Source organism: Pygoscelis adeliae, unplaced genomic scaffold (genome assembly GCF_000699105.1).
Source record: "Pygoscelis adeliae isolate BGI_AS28 unplaced genomic scaffold, ASM69910v1 Scaffold139, whole genome shotgun sequence".
NCBI lineage: Eukaryota > Metazoa > Chordata > Aves > Sphenisciformes > Spheniscidae > Pygoscelis > Pygoscelis adeliae.
The window spans coordinates 2130333-2150115 of NW_008825613.1; the positions used below are offsets into that span (position 1 = coordinate 2130333).

At 44.6% G+C, this 19783-nt stretch overlaps 1 protein-coding gene across 1 annotated transcript in view; it reads right to left on the reverse strand.

The window, feature by feature from the left end:
* Positions 1-19781, reverse strand: part of CHUK (conserved helix-loop-helix ubiquitous kinase) — a gene marked incomplete at its 5' end in the record, with an annotated part of 31757 nt that extends 11976 nt beyond the window's left edge. Inside the window, 12 exons of the mRNA XM_009332788.1 lie at positions 874-1025; positions 2277-2400; positions 4746-4848; positions 5227-5421; positions 6468-6603; positions 8162-8269; positions 9856-9980; positions 10620-10709; positions 11407-11495; positions 15054-15123; positions 18044-18158; positions 19723-19781. Of these exons, the coding sequence (XP_009331063.1) occupies positions 874-1025; positions 2277-2400; positions 4746-4848; positions 5227-5421; positions 6468-6603; positions 8162-8269; positions 9856-9980; positions 10620-10709; positions 11407-11495; positions 15054-15123; positions 18044-18158; positions 19723-19781 (1366 nt within the window). The remainder of the gene's footprint in view (positions 1-873; positions 1026-2276; positions 2401-4745; positions 4849-5226; positions 5422-6467; positions 6604-8161; positions 8270-9855; positions 9981-10619; positions 10710-11406; positions 11496-15053; positions 15124-18043; positions 18159-19722) is intronic.
* Positions 19782-19783: the final 2 nt, after the last annotated feature.

Genomic DNA, 19783 nt, shown 5'->3' on the forward strand with positions numbered 1-19783 from the left:
AAAGTTGCAACTTAACAACTCCATGCTCGACCTTAACTCACGTACAAACCATTTGGTAGGATTTCATTGTTTGCAATCACCAGCCTAAAATGAGTTTGAGTCTTTAAACTCCAGCATTAAGCTCAATAACTGCCACTTTTGATTAAACACAGACTGTCCAAAACCAGTTCACCGTGTCTTTCCATTTTCCATCATCATCCTTCAGTCCAGTCATAATTTTTGACTCAAGTTTCGGTTTTTAGCCATATATCCAAACTATGCATAAATCTTGCTATTCTCATCTGAATAGTATTTGTAAGATCCAGACATTTCTGTGAGATTAAAACTGTAGCTGGTGCTTTTTCACCTCATCTCTCATCCTGACTCATGCTACCAAGCACAGCAAGATCACTCCCTTAGTGCTATTCAAAACAGTGTTTCTGCAGTCACCATGCCTGTTTGTTCTGCCATGGACGGTTAGTGGCCCTTCCACTGTATATCAAGTGCGACAACTCTGCCCTCCACTTTATGCCCAGTGACAACTCCAAATGAATCAGACTCTGAATGAATAAGTAGCAAACATTTACATCACCAGTACTATTAACACTCCAATTTTCTTAGCTTGGGGTTCTCAGTGGGGAACAGCTGACCACCTGTTTCACTGCCGCTGAAGGTCTCCAAAACCATTTTTTTCTTCCTCCTGCCATTGCTTCTGCCAAACTCTACTCCTGCATCTGCCCCAGCTAAAATATACCCATAAGGATGCTGAGGAACACAATGGCAGCTCCTGCATTAATTCTCTTTTAAGTTGGTTCTTACCCACAGTCCTTCATAGTCAGTCTGATCCTTTATAGGATCAGACAAGACACCCAGGCAAGTATTACACATACATACATATGCCATAAGCCATCTGGTCACTGTATCTCTCCAGGTCGAGGCGAATGCTTTGATGAAAGAATTCCAGTTTTGCTTTCAGTTGCTGAGATGCTGACACCATATTGTTTTTCATTTTGATTAGGTTGGCATTATACCGAAGAAGACTGAGCCTAACAAATGAAACAAGAACAGCACACGTTAGTTGAAAAGCGTATCTGGACTATGTGGCCAGTGCTGTCACATTACCTGAAGGGAATGCATAGCTAGCAAAAAATTTTGCAAGACCCTTGGAACAGGGAGTCTTGGTGGGATCATAGACTCCATCTCATGTCCTCAGAAGCTGCAGGTCCTCAGCAAGCAAAAGAGAAAGTCCTTCCTCATTTCCCAGTTGTTTTGTCAAGCTCAGTTAAACAGTCTTTGCAGTGTAGAGCATTTCTTATCATTTACAGGGTCCTGCAGTGCATGTTGCCCCTGGTGAATGCAGGAACCTTTTTTATCACTTGAGATGTATAACACTGCCCATTCTGTGATTCAATCACAGGACAAAACCCTACAAATGTAACGAACAGTTCCACTCATTCTGCCATTTGTGAAATGACTATCCTGGGCTACATTAGGAGGAATGTGGCCAGGAGGGCGAGGGAGGTGATCCTTCCCCTCTATTCAGCACTGGTGGGGCCACACCTGGGTCCAGTTCTGGGCTCCCCACTACACACACAGACATACTGAAGAGAGGCCAATGAAGAGCCATGAAGATTATTAAGGGACTGGAGCATCTCTCCTATGAGGAAAGGCTGAGAGAGCTGGGACTGTTCAGCCTGGAGAAGAGAAGGCTGAGTGGGGGTCAAAATGTACAAATACCTGAGGGGCGGGTGCGTAAAGAATGGAGCCAGGCTCTTTTCAGTGGTGCCTAGTGACAGGACCAGAGGCAATGGGAAAAAATTGAAACAGAGGAGGTTCCTTCTGAACATCAGGAAACCCCTTTTTACTGTGAGGGTGACTGAGTACTGGCACAGGTTGCCCAGAGAGATTGTGAAGTCTCCATCCTTGGAGATACTTAAAAATCTGGACATGGTCCTGGACAACCAGCTCTAGGTGACCCTGCTTGAGTGGGGGGGTGTGGGTGGGGTTGGACTGGATGACTTCCAGAGGTCCCTGCCTACCTCAGTCATTCTTTGAGTCTGTGACTATATTCAAGGTTCAATTTTTTTCAGTCATTATCAATCTCAGGCACTATGCAGTAAAATTCCTGGAGTGGAATAAGCGCCCAGCCCAAATATGTTTTATAATGTAAAAGTATAGAGCAACAGAGAGCTGTAAAACTTTGGGTAACCAGAACTCCCCCGAGACGTACATTTCCATGCAAACAGTCTCTGTATTTGCATAATACTGAATCTTCTGAACGAGGAGTAACAACTTACATGGCAGCTCTCTGGCCCTGGAAAAGCCTGCTATAATCTTCTTTTAGCCCAATCACATAGTGAACTGCTTCTGCCCATACCTTGCGCAGCTGAGGAATTGGCAGTTGGATTTTACTGTCCTGTACTGAATACAAGAAAAACATAATTAAACACAAATGAAAGGACAAGTCTAGAAAAGGACCTCAGCGCTTACAACACTCCTAATTCCTGCTTCATGTGCCTAAACTAAGGGATCAAGCCACATAAGATCTGCTCAATTTTTGTGATGCTGCCTAAGCGCATATAAGCCTTTCACATTACGGCTCCCCAGGTATTTGACAGCCTGCTACTGGCCAGGTAACAGCTCATGTTTGAACTCACAGCTACAAGAGTACTGATTTCTTTGAGCACTTTGGCCTATTGGCACTAGTGGACACAGGGCACACTGCATGAAACATGGCACAAGGCAGGACCCATGGGTGGTTTTATCCAAAAACTATCTAAAGAACTTGCCCAAGCGAGCAAAGCAAATTTAATTGCTCCACTTAATCAATTGATTGGTCACTGTCCTGACACATGTTTCATCTGAAAACGTCTTCAAATCTTTTGTACATTTCCTTCCAGATTCCTGATATAGATGTTTAAGGGGAATAGATGCAGGACTTATGTGTGTTCCCCTATAAAGACAGGGAACTGTCAGTACATTGGGATATCAATAAACATGTTGTAAACAGCCCTAGCTCCAAGACATTCAGCACAATGATGCCACACCATGAGATTCACCAGAATAAAATAGCCCAGAACACAAGAAGAAAAAAAAAAAGAAAAAAAAAATCAATCGGAATAAACCTGAGTGACAGTAAAAGGAGACAGGGAAAACCAGCACAACTTCTGCAGAGCCACGCCAAAGAAAATTAGGCTACTTAACAGTAACTGTATGTCACAAGGCATTTCCTTTACATGCAGTATCCCAGTAGATGTCTCCTGTCCCTTGACACTATTTTTTCTTTCATAGAGGTACACAAGGTCCTTCATACAGGTATATTGGGTATATGTATACCTTCATATTAGGTATATTAGGTCCTGCAGATGACTGCTGTCATTTCAGGAGACATGTAAGGGAAGCTGTAAGCAGAGAAGCACCTTTCATGCATGGTCTACAAGTATACTGATGATGCCAGGGCCAGGCAGCAGCACCAGAACTAAGAGGGACCAACCGGAGCAGATCCCACCAGTATCCATGCAGCAATAGCCAGGCTCTACTCCTAACAACTCAAGAGGAAGGAGGGGCCTGGACTTTCTCAGACACTTGGCTCTGCTTGGTGAGACCAGAAGTAGGATCAGTGCTGTGGAGTTACAGACACATTATCACTAGAGCTAAAAACTGTCAGGAAGACAGGTTTTGAAGCTCTGCCAAGTGTCTCTGAAGACCAGCCCTAACTCATAACCTCCACAGGGGAATGACAGCAGTTCTGCAACTAGTGGAACATGGCCAAACACACTGGCTTGGCTCTGTGATCAGAGCAAGGTGGATTTCCTCATATAGGGTCTGAATGATCAGCAGCATAGAATGAGGGACCTGTTCTTTCACTTAGGCAAGACACGAGAGACAGATCACAGCTGCAATGCAACTATCACAGATAGTATAGAGCAAAAAGGTAATCCTCAGGATACTGATATGGGGTTCAGAAGCTTAAATCTAGGAGAGCTGTAGGAGGGCAACTGCTCATGAACATCCAAAGCACCCAACCTCAGGAGACAGGACTGCAAGGAGCTGAAACCTGTTTGTACCTGTGCACAGGGAGGAGAGGAGGAGGACAAGAAGGGATATGTGCCCAACTTCTACAGATGCTAAACCCTAAGGTAAGAAGGTTCCTGACCCTTGGTACTACCAAAGGACATCTATGTGGGCTATCGCTCAGGTTCTGCAAACACCTCCCAGCACGACGTCACTGCAACACTCTGTGGGTGTGAAGGGGCAAGACCCTTCAGCAGAGCAGAAGGCTGTGCAAATGAAATCACAACCCCCAAGTCAGAATTTTCTTTCCAGGATGTAGCGTGCAGACATAACTAAAAGTTTCCCTCTCTAGGCTACAAAATTAGGTTGTGCATATTACCTCCCAAGCCTCCATTCACATCATGGTTCTGTTTAAGTGGGGCAATGCTTAGGTTTAGGTGTTTAGGTGGGGTAGATGCTGTTCAGTGCACAGAATTTAATACAAGGGCAAAAACCTTAAATGAATTCTTAAGTTGCTCTGTAGGAGAGTTCCCAAAGGGCGGGCAATAAATTCTCTGACCTGTTTCATCTACAAAATGTGGAGATACAGCACTGCAGATGAAACTTTGTTAGGCTGCTCTGGGTTCTTAAATGGTCCTCTTTGAATTAGAGTGCCCTTCAAGACAACACACAGAGATTTGTAAGGCAAATCTACTTTCATATTACATGAGAAGCAGTGCTTTCAGTTCCCAGCTGTCCTCCAGTATACTTACCAATGTAATTTACACAGTCAGACAGACTCCGAGAAGCAAAGGGTCCATCATAGACAGTTTTGCTTTTATCAAACAAATAGACCATGTAGCTATCCCAGCCTCTCTGGTGAGAAAAGAGAAGAGAACGTAAACAAGAGAAATCCTAAACAAAGCTCCTACTAACCCAGAGGCTCCTGGTTACATCATGAACTAAGTATTGTGGGCAGACAATCTTCTTATCAGGTGCCTTAAAAAACTGATATTGATAGATCCCACAGAAACCCTTTGCTAGCAAGTTACTTTATTTAAATATTTAGACGGAGTATAACTATAGGAATCTGCTTACATCACCTAATAAAGGAAATAATGCTAGACCTTAAGAGTTACTACACTCATAGAGCAAACTGTCTCCAGTGGGAGAAGATTAAGGCAATTTATCTTCCCTATAATTTTAAATTCCCTGAGAATGTGAAAGACATTAAACAAACAAAATAGTTCTTACTACGCCATCAATAACACACTGGGAAGCAGGTTTCCGAGGGTCCAGGCAAATCCCTGTTTCCAACAGCAGTTCCTGATTTCCAGTACTTATTCCAGTTTCAAACTCAATCCGAATCTGAAGGGAATGAAGGCTTTCCTCAGGATGCAAGAGAAATGAAACAATCTTGGCAGAGGTCATATTTAGGATGTGTACTATCTGTAAAAAGAGTACAAGTTGATTACAAGTCACTGGCTATCAAAGACAAAGGACACAAAGGCCTGGGAGGGAGTATGTAGCAATTAACATGTTAGATTGAGAGCATCAGTTGAGTTTTAATGACTATAATAATAAAGTTCAGCAGTAAAGGCCCACATAATAAAACTCAAAGCCTGGGCCTATAACTTTTAACTTAATGCCAAAAAAAATTATAATCAAACCCACTAATAGCCTTCACAAGTCATGCTGCAGCTTAATTACCTGAAAAGAATGTTGACAAGCTAGCATAAAGGCCACCTTGAGCCTTGTTGTCTCTGATGCGGGCCAGTACTGTACCCAAGAAAGGGAGTCCCACTTCCTTTAATCCCTTCATACAAAAAAGCTGTTGCACACCAGTGCTTGTCTTCTCACCACTCTCATGACCCTGTCTATAGTTTTACTGTATCTGGGCAGAGACTGTAGGACCCAAACCACACCACGATGTACAGATTTTGACAAGTCCCAATAACGGGCACAATATTTTGTGTTTCAGGCTTTAATTCCTTTGGAATCCTTCCAGATCAGGCAAAATTATTCTCTGGCTTCTACACATGCTTGCCTCAGCTAGTCTTACTCCAGCAAAGCTCCAATAATTACTTGAAGGGGAAGAGTTGGGTGAACATAATCTCTGTTCTACTCCAGGAACTGCTACAGTACATGGACATGGAGGTCACAGCATCAGTAGTGGAGTTCAGGAAAACTGTTATTAGCAAATATTAAACCATTATTTGATCTTGGCGAGTCTTTTCTGAGATGGCAGACAGTAATATAGGGTCATTCTTCACTCCGAGCGTAAAGCTAGAGATTAATACTGCTGGTGATATTTTGTCTTCAGATATGTACTGGACAGGCTGTATATCCAGTCACTACCTGATACCAACAAAACCATTCCTCACAATCCTGCAGATCGATGATGCCAGGATTATAGCTTCGCTCCACTGAACACACTTTTTGTCCTCTGAGATGCTTTCAGTAGGCCTTTAAACCCAGTTACAACCCTCACTGACCTTCAAATTCAGTATGTGATCCATTATTAGGAAACACTTTGGACGACTGGTCTCAGGATCCAAACCTCCACCCCTCTGTTGTGGATCCCAGTTCAGCATCAGTTGCAACCAATTTTCCATCGGTTCTACAATTAAACTAAAACAGAAGGGCCATAAGAAACAGAAGGCAGATATTCTACACCACTCAGTCCACTTAGGAAACTAGGGTCTCACAACCGCAGTAAGGTTACAACTCTTTGGCTAGAGACCATATGTGTGCAACATCCACTGAACAAACAGCGATTTCGCTGCAGTCACTCATCCTGACAGCGGGGAAAGCCTGAAATGGGAGGAAAGCATATACAGAGTGAGCATCCCCACCATAACAACAGTCTTCACTGACCTCAGCAGGAGCACACACCCATCCAATATAACTTGCATTACACTTCTCCCTCTTCCTGACTCCTATTCATTGAGTCAAAAGTATCTTGACACATCAGTAAGGTGTGTCAAAATGGATAAGGGGGAGAATAGTTTTTTTCTTTTTTTTCCCCTCCAAAACCCATCTGTTATACACATAAAATCTAATAGTTTTCAAAGCCTTGTCTGCAGAATAACCATCCCCATGCTGCAGAGCCACCTGGAACGTTCTCCTCCATGTTCATCCACACAAGTTTATTGTCAAGAACGTCTTTAAAGACAGTACACAGTGCAAAAAGCCCAAAACACTGGCACAAAGCCACTTACTTCATTCTCAACTCCAGTACTTTTCCTAGAAATCTGCCAGTGCCAGTGAGTTGCGCTGCACTGCTAGGCACATCTGAAGACCCAAGTGCTAAGTAAGTGACAAACGATCAGAGTCTGACTTCTGACTTGGTACAGACCAATTAATTCAGGTTGAAGGCCCTCCTGGAGGTCTTCGGTCTGAGCCCTAGCCCACAGCAGGGCCACTGTTGCAGTTACAGCAGGCTGCTCATGACTGTGTCCAAGCAAGTCTGGGCAGTCCCCACAGATGGAGATCCCCCACTGCTCGGGGCCCTGTCCCAAGGACGCATCACTAGCACGGGGAAACCATTTTTCCTGTGACCAAATTTCGTTTCCCTTGTTGTAACTTGTGCTGTTGCCTTTTGTCCTTTTGCTTTGCCTCTCTGAGAAGAGCCTAGATCCGTTGTCTCTGTAACGCCCCAAAAGATAGTACAAGACAAAATTAGATCCCCCTTTGCCTTCTCTTTGCCAGACTGAAGAAGCCCAGCTTCATGGGCCTCTCCTTGTATGCTCTATTCAACAGGCTCTGACCATCTTTGTGGCCTCTGCTGGACTTGCTGCAGTTTTCCCAACACAAGTACCAGAAGCTTCTGCTTTTGTGGAGCAGCTAACTTAAGTACTTGGTTTATGAGATTCAATACCATCAAGTTATTGGGTAGATGTTACTCATAATGGGTGGAAAGCAGTCACAGAGTTCACACTGCAAGGTGAACTGCCATCATCCCACAAACTGCAGGGTGAACTGCCATTGGAGAGCCCAAAGTATCAAAAAAGAGCCATGTGGCTACGGGCTAGTCCTTAACAGCAAATGGTAGCTTGCCAGGAGGCTTGAAACACTCCTTAGGAGAAAGAAGGAGGACCCCTCACAGTGCTTGGGACAAAGGAGGAAGAGCCCTCAGTTTAAAAGACAAGCCAAAAATTACCCCATGTAGCCACAAGGACACACTTACCCACAGAGGCTGTGAGGCTGTGGCAAATGGGTACTAAAGCGAACCTCCCCATTCATCTCTTCAGAAGCAAAGATGTGCTTTGGATCCTTCTTCTTGATTTTTTCGTGCCTAGAAGATAAAATCCTTTGTGGATATACTGACAATGTTGCTTTTGTAAAGGGTCAATTGATTATGGCAGCAGCAAAAAGCACCACAGTCTAGTAGCTTTAGAAAACAAACTCTTCTTTCAGGAGATATACAACATTTCCAAACAATCCACCCAGAACACATCCAAGTGGAAGAGAGGAGCCCTTGTAATTCACTCCGTCTCTGGAGACATTTTTACACCTGCTTGCAAGGAGGTCTGGACAGCATCAAACAAGAGGGCCAACAGGTAACAATTCACTGACCACAGAGCAAGCCTGCACAACAAAATCAGCCTCCACACATTAATGAGACAAGTAAGATCTGCAAGAATGGTGTGGCAAAACCACTGCTCTTACCTTGATCTGAGTGAAGCATGTAGTAAGCGTTAGAAACACAGCATGCTATTGGATCCAGTACCAGGGAAAGCATCACCAGCAACTCTGCCTCAGTTTCCTCACCTTGGCTCACTTCAGCTCTGGTCTGAACCTTGCCTAGAGCTCAGCCGCTCCCAGAGAAGCAGGATTTCCCAGGGCAAGTCGACAGTCAGTCAGCTGAGGCAGCTGAACACTTCTTGCTCCTGGAGGCTGCCAGCCTGCTCTCTGTCCCTGTCAGCCCTGACTAAACTGAAGCTACATGTGTGTGGCCTGCGCTTTTCTCTTCCTTCTTTTATGGATAGGGACGAGCTGTTTCTAAGCTTGTCCATTCATTAGCTTTCTACTACTTACATTAGGAAATCAAGTTTTCCATGTTGGAAAAAATGCAACAAATATTGAACGGTTAAAATAATAAAAGGCCAAGAATTAGCAGTTAAAAGGGGAACTATTGCAACATATTGGTTAAAATTATTTTTTGTTAACACATAATAATTTTTTAAGCTAACACTTGCATAAAAACTCAAATTTACCTTTTCTCCTGTTATTATTTCAACGCTAACAGAAAAGCAAGTTTCAGATTTTTTCTGTTGCAGAATCATTCTTTTAAAAACCAACCTTACATATACTCTTGGTATTGCAAGAAGTGGAAATATAAAAAAACATGTATTTCTGCCCCTTCTTCTAGCCCTCAAACAGCAAGCAGAAACCTCCATATGCAGGTTAAAGTCTTTCAGTCATCACTTTTGTAAAGTTACTTACAAACACATTAACTATGTGTTTACTACACAAAACATGCTCTGTCTTGCTATGTGTTATTTATCTTGCTAAAAATAAGTAACCTCGCAGCCTAAGTGAACAAAGGACTGTATCACTCCTTCCCATTACATTTTTCTGACACCGCTACACAGACTGGTTTATATTTTTTGATTCAGATTTCACTTGTGAAGGAATTATTATAACCAGAGGCTACCACACAATGTAATAAGCGCATACCAAAATATGTATAAATAGCCAATCGAACCGTCATTGATACTACTAAAGTATCAATGGCTTCTGCAAAGCTTAGCAGACCACCAGCCTCAGCACCTAACTAACAATAAATTTATCATGCTGGTTCAACACTGTCACCTCACCACACGCAACAGCTGTCGCTGCTATTGCCTGGCATCACCAGTTGCAGAGAAAGTGTCTTACCATGTAAATGGCTGTAGATTATGTAAGAAAGGTCTAAATCCTGCAATGCATTCAAACACCATCGTTCCAAAGCTCCAGTAATCAACAGTAACTGAGTAGGATTTATTCTCAAAGAGTTCTGGAGCCTAAAAAGGATCATAAAAAGAGACTTTGAAAGTGGTATTTCAGGTAATCTATTTTCTTGCATTTCTGCAGAGACAAAGCTGTGTCTAGGCGTGGCCCCCAGTTCCAGAGTGGCACAGGGACCCTGATGTGGCCTCACTTAGGCTGCCCGCTGGGTCGGGGCCTGGAGCACTCAACCCATGAGGAGATGGGAGGGAGCTGGGCTGGTTGGGCCTGGCTGTGGAGAGGCTGGAGCGGGGGCAGGCTGACACCCGCCCCCAACCATGGCACAGGAAGGGATGGAAGGGATGGACGGGGCCAAACTCATCTTGGAAGCGACAGGTGATACAATGAGGGGCCGTGGCCCCAGACCACCATCTGGGAGGTTCAGGTTGGACATGAAGAAACACTTCTTCCCCTGGAGAGGGAACACTCTTGGGACAGGTCCCCAGGAAGGTGTGGAATCTCCACTTTTGGAGGTTTCAGGGCTTGGCTGGGCCAAGCCACGGCTGCCCTGACCTAGTGCTGGTGACAGTCCTGCTGTGAGCAGGAGGCTGGACAAGGGACCTCTGTAGGCTCCTTCTGACACACACTTCTGTGATTCTATAAAATGTGGCAATACCACATCACTTGTATACATGAAGGGAAAAAAAAAATCTTACCAAATATTGTAATGTTCCAACAAATGAAGTGCATAAACTTCCTTGATCCAGATCCTTTGCATATCCCAGGTCTATTATTTTGTGAACAATCTGTAGACAGTTTAAATAGTTCATCAGAAGAGCAAGTTCAGAGAAAAATTTGAATTTTTCCACCAAACAACCCAAAATCTGTGCAGTGACATCCACAGCATGCACTCAAGAAGAGGAAAGCCAGAATGGAAATTCTGGAGAAAGTCCATGGCAAAGCTTCGACATGTGACACAGTGTTAAGGCTTGTTTCACCACATAAGCTGGCATTGTCTACCTATCTCAACTTAGACTCGACTTTATTTAAAGCAGCTTGCCAGTTACAGCTTGGCCGAACAGAGTATCTAGCTTTTTATCTGGGAATTTAAAGTTATTTGTTTAAAGAGTAACAAGAGAAAACAATTTTCACTAAGAAATCCATTAGGTTGACTCTCTGAACTAGCTTGATTCTACATGCAGCCCTCGAAGCCACAAAACCAGGGATATGCGACAATCTCATATCTTCATATTCTGTTGCAGGCAGGTTCTTGAATGGAAGCCAAAGTTGTTTGTTTTTAATGACAAGGATTTAAGAATAAGGAAAAGAGGATTTGTGGCTTCAAGAAGACGTAAACTTTTAGTAAATTCACAGTGCAGTTTTCAGCCCAGTTCAATGCCACAAACTACTTGTTCTCTTTTATTTCTCTCAGGCAAGACAAAGCTGCTGACAACTTCCAGAAATGACAGTGGGAACACCACTGACAGAGGCCACCTGACTTACCTTCCCACTTTCATCCTGAAGAACAATATTTTCAGGCTTTAAATCTCTGTGTATAATTCTGTTTTCATGCAAATACTGGATACCAGACCCTGAAAGACACATGTTTGATTTAATAGAAAATAAACTCACATTGATTAAAGATACACCTGATGAAAATCTAGTATCCCTGACTTTGGGGTTGATATCAATAAATTTTCATTTTAAAGCACCATTAAGAACTAGTGACTTAAAAGATTAATAAAATTTATGCTAGGACTGAACTAGCTCTGTTCCTCTGCTCTGCAGAAATGGAGGATGGTACAGAGTTCAGACCTTGTGGCATAACCGCAGGTCACATCTCTTGCCTGCAAGGCAAGAGAGAAGGCACCTGAATTCTTCTGAAACTGTAGAGTTACAAAATGAACCACAGCACGCAGACAAGCAAAACAGGTCTCCAAAATGTGTAAGCAGCTTGAAACCACTCTGCATGTCCTCTAGCCTAATATCTCGGTAAATTAACACAAGATAACAAAAAGGCCTATTTATATATGTGAGCACATTATGCCAGATGCTGATGAAAGCAAGCACTGAAATTAATTAAGCAAATGAAACAAGTGGAGTTTCCCTTTGACCTAAAACTACTGCCAAATAGTGGCTTACAGAGCTTCTAGTAAACTTCCACCACTGTCAAAGCACCACAATGCGAACCACCCCATCAGGGAAGAGACTGTCTAGCTGCAACGAAGCAGAAGCAAGGCTGGAGCTAAAACCTGATTCTTGGGCAGCCTCTGGTTAATGCTGCATGGAGCAGCTGATCGAGGTGCCGCCAGCAATGCCCCGGTCAGTATTAGCAACACTGAACTTAGGGGCTCAAGGCTTCCCCTCTGCTGGTGGCAGACCGGTGTGCTCCAAGTAGCACCACTTCTGTCACTCCCACCACTAAAAATGAAATTCCATGACTGCTTTAAGCCAAGCTACGTGTGGGCTGTCCCCAGAAGGAACACAGGTTCCCAAACTCTCCTTTTTCAGAAAAAATTTCCATGGCAGCACAAGCATTTATGGCACCGTGTTATCAGCTTGATCCTGGGACTGATCCATCTGGAAACTACTAAGAAAAAAATAATCAGGTTTTAGCCAGGCTGGTTTCCAGAACCCGCTCCTCACCTGGGTACAGGAGTGGCTGCAATAGGGGAGGGAATGGGAGCACGTGCCCAACAAAGGACAAAGAGCAGGACTTTGCCTTGTGGCAATAGTCCACACTTGAACTGCCTTGAGAGGACTGCGGAGCCACTAATAAAAAAAGAAACAAGAAATTCTGCCTGTGGGAAGGGGAAAATTCACTACTGGTCCACCCAAATAACAACACTGGCTGCTAAATAAAAGATCATCAAGCAAGTGTCTGCCACAGGACATAGCCACAGACAAAACAGCAAAAGACGACTTTTTTTTTAAGTCATGATTTTTCAATCTTGGAGATGTGCAAGTGGAAATAAAAGAAAAGGTCCCATGAAAGGCCCAAGGCAGGCATTGTATTTTCTCATCTCCATCATGGGGTATTTTAAAATTTCATAAGCAAAAGATATTCCGACTGCTCATCGTGTAAAGCCTACTTCTAACCAGCTGTGACTGTAAATTCATTATGGGATTATTTTAAGAGAAATATTCAACCAACATGCCTTGTCCACAGTTTGAACACTTTCTCCCATCAGGGAAAAAGTCCCCAACCTTCACTGACTTACCACTCATTTATACATTTAACAGCCTCTAACTTGCATTTCTTCTCCACTGCATTTTCAAATCTTTGTCAAAGACATGCCAAAGACATTCAACTTATGAAGACAACAGACCCCATTCTGCAGGTGGAAGGAACAAGGATGAAGGAATGCAGAGTTGCGCTTGATTTCAGGAAATTAACTGCAAGCTCTCTGCGCACTGAAAGGACAGAAGCCCAGGCCAATACATCCAAAATGCTTTCTCATGCCAAAATCAGCTCCATTCCTACAAGTAGAGATGGGTTATCTGTAAGAGAACTAAAAAACCAAGGAGCTCTAACTGAGGAAGTCTCCTGGAGACCCTACTTGCTAGAGAAACCATCTGTAGGCACCACCCTCAATCAGATTACTTGTCCTCCCCAGGGTGTCCAAGAAGCTGGGCTCTTCCTGATGGACAGGAAGGCCAGTTGGAAGTCTCACATCTTTTATTTTCTTACAGTGCTTTTGGTGGTCAAGATTTTGGCATCAAGCAAGCTAAAGCTCAACAGTTTGAAAAATGAGATACTTGATGAAACACTTCCGGCGACCATCAAGTTTGTACCACAGAATGATTTCCATGGATTACTACAGCCTTGGGAAATGGCTTGAAAGCCGGCACCCAAAAGTATTAAATTAAATTTTTCCCTATGAGCAGTGCTGTCACCTTGGGCTACTCCCATCCTGTACAGATTTGCTGCCTGCCCCTTTCCAAACTACAGAATCTGAAATCCACATGGTATCAGACACCTTCTGTAACACAGATCAAGTTGATGTCTGGCTAATTCTCGTCTTGTCATCACTCTGCTGACACTACCCTCCCTGTAGGCTGCCTTGGGACCCTCCCTAGGGCCATGCACAGCACAAAAGCAGTGTTGGTGGGAAAGGAGATTTCTTCTCCAACGTCGTGCTTCAACCTCTGATGGTGCAACGTAGGGCTGGTGCCCCTTGTTATGCTGCTCACCAAGTACAGTTTGGTCCCATCCATTACCTTTGCACCTGTCCTTTCTGTAGTCACAGGCTGCTCTCAGACCCTCCTCAGCCTCCCTGCAGCCAGACACAACAAGCCCATATCCTGGTGGGTCGGGTGCTCCAGGCCCTGGGCAGCCTTTGCAGGGCCTTGCCAGGACCTCCACGTCCCTCTAGAACTTGGGGCCAGGTGTGGACAACTGTATTCAGATGTGGCCTCCCCAGTGCCAAGTAAAGGAGACAATGATCTCCATCACTGTGCTAGCCACAACTGATGAACAGAATTGCTCTTCCAAAATGAGAAGCTTCTCAACATTTAGGCGCACTTATTTTGGGATCGCCTACCTAATTAACCCTTAGTTGAGAGCAAATCATTAGCCAGAAGATTGCTGCACTAGCCACGGCATAGTTGGCTTCCTCTTCTGCTATGCTCTTACCTACCTTGCCCTCAGCTCCACTCCAGTTTATCATCTCCTCTGCACTGTGACCCTGAACAAACAAAATTTCCCTCCTACTAAGCAAACCCTACACAGAGAAGCCACAGGGCAACTTTGGCACTTCTTACATTGGTTCTTGATTTTTGGCTTGTAAAAATTACATTCCTGCAAGTGACATGCAGTTTGGCATCCCCAGAGCCATGAACAGAAATGGGGTTTGAACGGAAAACCATGACCTTAAAAAACCAAAACATTAAGGTCATAGTTACCTACAACTGACCACTACACAGCTTTTCCAATCCCATTCCACAGACACGTCATTAGTGCAAGGTTCTTGTCTTTGTGATCAGCAGGGATACCAAATCCTTCCTCTGGAACAGAAACCTGATTTGTTTTAACACCCTGTTCTTGTTAGTCCCCTTTTCAGGGTCAGCCGAAAAAGCAAAATGCCATTACACATAATAAAAAAACAAACAAACAAAACAAAACACAAGAAAGGCATTAGGCTACATACCAATGTCGCTAAGCAGAGAAAGTATTTGACTTTCCTTAAGGCCGCAGCAATTTTCCGGTTTGTTTAGCAACTACAGTAAAGAAAAAGATATTTAGATCCACAATGCAACAGTTAACAGTCAAGAACAACATTTTCCATCCGCTGCTGAGATGACACAGAAAACAGCATAGCTCAAATATAACTCTAGTTGAATGAGGTAGTTGGCTTTGTGAAATAAAAGCATGGGGGGAAAAGAAAACAACTTGGACAAAACGAAAATTCATTGCACAGAGGTGTGGTTGAAAAGAAGATTTGGACTGCTAGAATAATACCACAAAAGCATGAAAGCCATCAGAAAGCAAATGGGCAAGAGATGCAGGCAGGGCCATACGGCTGTAGGCAATGGGGATCCTGAGGCTCCTCGAACCTGCTCGTTCCTCATCTGAAGAAGTTTGGCTTGATGGGATTTGGGAACACCCTAAATACCTGAAGCAGGACTGCTGCTTGGAAGAACAACTCTCCAGTGAGGAAAATAAACTGAGTGACAAAAAGCAAAAGAAATGGATGCACATCTAAGCCCTTGGCATTCAAACATGTGTCACTGATAAAAGGACAAGAAGGGAAACCAACAAGGTAACTCCTAAATTCAGTGTAGGCCACAGAAGAGAAGATCACTGCAGTCATTTACAGCTCCCAAACAGCCCAGCTGGCCCAAAGCAATCGCTGCTTTAATCTGAACGAGCTGGCCATGGACTCTAACAGAGCCTGTTTTTCTCAGTGTGCTGTACCCAAGTGATACCCCACGCTACGGAAAAGCCACCCAGGTATCAGCCCCTGCTGCAAGAGGCTGCCAAACACTGTGCAGTCACCTCCGCAGTCACCCACAGTCAGTCCCCACTCCCATAACACTGCCTGAGCCCTGCAAGGTCTGAGGCACAGTACCAGCCACCCACCTCATGGTCAGGCACCTTAAAACCAGTAAAGGGCATGTTCTCCGATAACGGTGCTATTGCTGCAGGCTGCCCCACTCCACACAAGTCACCTTCTGCAGTTCAGAGCGTTTGATCGCTGGCTAGCTCTGCCTTGGGACACGGTCTCTTTCCTGACTGCCCTCCCACAATGAGAAGAAGCTGCTTGACACTTCAGCACGCTGGCTTCTAGGTCACCCACCTAGTTAACCCTGAGCTAAAAAGCAGATCATTGGCCTGTGGATCACTGGAGTGTCCACAGCATGGACCATGACCTGAACTCTCAACCCTGCCTCCACTCTCAAGTGCTTCTTCATCTCTCTTCTCCCTTGCCCTGAATTCTTCTCCTCTAGCAAAAGGTATAGTAGAAGCACCATAGGAAACCCCCTCCTAATCACTGTCTTAATGTTATCTGTCAATAAGTAGCTTCAGCAATTTCCTGCATAAGCCCTAAGTCAATCAACATGTGATCTGATTTTTTGATCACTACACTGAAGGCTTTTATAGATGGCTGAGGTACACCTCTGCACTGCAGTCACCCCTCCCATGATGTATCCTCATGTTTTTGCCTGCCTCCCACACTTCAGGCACAACCAGTAGTCAAAGCTCTATGGGGGAGAAGCCAAACTTCAACATCTCACTCCTTAAGTTCTGGGTAGATGTGCTGAACAACAAAGGAGGAGAGGGGCAAAGTCAGAAATCAAGCTCGGAGCCCAGAACACTACTCTGAAAGAACACAGGCATAAAAATGTGCATGGCCCATAGACAGAAGCAGATCTTTTTCCAGGCTTTATGGAAGATTGCAGATGTGCAATGAGAAATGAATAGCAGTGCAAAACACAAATGATGCCAAGCGAGTGAAAGAGAAAGATTTAAAGAAGAGCAGGATCAGAAATAAAACAACATGCATCTTTTTTTTTTCTTTAGGGAACAAAGCATTACATGCGATCAAATGAAATGAAGCATGTTACTTCCTGAATTGTCCCAGCATCTACGCAACATTTAAGGATTCATTAGAAATTAAATGATCAAATACTGCATTGCAAGTAGAGCTAATGTAACCCCAAATTTCTTTGCCAGGGTCTCCAATTTACCTTCAAGTAGTCTCAGAACTTTTACTGCAAAAACACAACACCCAAGCGTCACCAAGAACGTGGTCAGCTACATGTGTTTGCAACATCCAAATGCTACTCTCATATATACCCACTCCCCTTCATTGCCAACCTTGTTTCTTAAAATTGTCCCTATTGTTTTAAACAACTCGAAGACATAAAATGAGGCTCAGTAAGTTACCGGTATACTAGCTGCTATCGCAGATACACAGTTACTGCATTCAACATCTGCTCACGTTCCTCCAGTGCTATCTAACACCAGTAACAAAAACAACAACAGAAAAATGAGCTTCTTGATCACTTAGATGAGGTGATTTCTAAACAAACCTTAACCAACAGGGATTTGCTTCTTCGCCCCTATACAAATGGCTGCTTCCTGAATCCAGCTACAATGGAAAGGGAGGATAAACTATCAGGCCATGCAGCCACTGCCTGGGGAACTACTAAAAGGTTCCTTTACTCTTGGGTGCTGCTGCTTTGCAGAAGTTCCCATTCTGAAGCCCTGGAGGCCCCAGTCTAGTACCAAAAGGATCCTTCCCCGTGCTGAGAGCAATGCAACACTGGATACATGTGAATCAAAACCAGATCAGACTCCAAACAGAATGCGACACATTGCAGCAAAGCCAAACACGCTGGGTGCGAGCATCTAGGCTACAGGAAGTTGTATTAATGCTAAAGCAGTTCCATGAAAGGACACACTGCTTCAGGATAACAGGGTATCTGCCCTTGGATTGCTCTCTGTCCTCTGGTTTCAAAAACACAAGCCTCATTTCCCACATGTGTTCTTTTTCCACTTTGCATTTACTTCCCCACACCTGTACCTAAAAAGAAAAGCATCACAGAACAAACATGGTTTCAGACAACTACAGTTACAGAAACAGCATTAAGTCCACTTATTTTGCTACATATTGCAAAGCAAAACAGACATTACCTTCCGGAGGTCACCCCCTGAACAATATTCCATTGCCAGAAGAGGAACGTCGTTAACCAGAAAGTTCATCTCCTCGGGAACTTCACAGGCTCTTACTACATTGGGATGGTTCAACCTAGGCATGTGGAAAACCGGATGAAAACTCTGACTCCTCTTTTGGAAGAATAAGACAACAGATTGTCAACCAACCATGTTTTATGTTTCAGGTACAATTTCTATTCCCCAAATGTATCCTTGCTGAGAAGTACACTGTTCAACTGGTACCTACCAGTATCCAAATGCATAAAATCCATACCTTGGAAATACACAAACCAGTGATGAGCAGAAACAATGTCTCAAAGTCATGGTACAGGACTTTGATGATGGGGATCTGGGCTCAAGTTCTGGATTCCTGCACATTCCTGGCAAAGTTGTTACATACGTGTCTCTTTTTCTGCACGTGGGGACAGTTTGCCCAAGGGTTTCATAGGAATCTGTTAACACTTGTGTAACTGTACGAGGGAGGTAGAACCAGGCAAGTGAAATCCATGTACACAGGGAAGGATTCATTTCTGCAACTGAGTTCAGACAGCTGTTTCCTGACTGTCTCTAATATATGTTACTCTTGGGAATAAAAGACACATCCAGAAGGAAGTAAAGACAAATTACTTCTGTGAACACCTTCCAAAGCCTCTGGAAGCCACCACAAGAGCAGCTGTAGCTGTGCAGCTCAGTGCTTGTATTCAGAAAACGAGTATGGTGAAAACACTAACAAGAACAGTGATCGCCAAGCCCTGACTTACAAACTCAGGTTGCCTGCAGGTGGTTTCCTCCAATGTTAGCGCATACAGTGAGCAGCCGAGGGTGACAAGAAGGCAGAGTACGAGCTCAGTAAACCTCTATGCAAGCAGGAGCACTGCAGGCTTTGGTGAGAAGAACTCGGAACAAAACTGAGCGGTGTCCCTGCTCCCACCAGTGGGACGGACCATTTCATGCTCCGGGATCTCTCTCAAAAGGGAGGAGGAATTCTCAGGATGAGGGAACAACTGTATGAGACCCCAGCAACCAGAACTACTGCTGCGCACGTCCATGAGGACAAACCTGGCCAGCTCTGGTTCACAGGTACCTCAAAGTGACATGCTGGAGAGAGGGATGGTGGGCAGCATAGAGTTTCTCATGAGAAAGCGTTAGGAGACATTATTCTGTACATGCAGGAACGTGACAGAAAAAAAGCAATTGCTAGCTCCCCGACTGCTAAATCAAAGATGAACGCACTACACAGTATGGGAATATGCAGGTGTTCTCATGTCACCACATTAAAACCCAACGCACCACATTGTGCGAGTTTGAAGGAATTTAGGTATCACTAGGGGATGGACAAACAGCCCAGGCAGCACAAGAGCGCAGAGGGTTTGGATGTCGCTAGGTCCCAAGCCAAGGCATCAGCTGGCACACTGGAGCAGAAGCGCTCGGACATCTTGGGATGACAGATAAACCAGCGCAGAGCTGCTAGGTGACAGGCAGACCCCCACCGCGGCTGGTTCAGGGTCTGAGGCCCCAGCTGCCCCCACGCCCCCGACCCTCACCCCGGCTGGCTCAGGGGCTGGCTGTCCCCACACCCCAGTCCCTCACCCCGGCTAGCTCAGGGCCGCTGGGCCCCGGCTGCCCGGGCTGCGCCGTGCCGACCCGTCCGCACTCACTTCTTCATGATGTCGATCTCGTGGCACCAGCGGTCCTTGTTCTTGACGCTGAGCTCCAGCC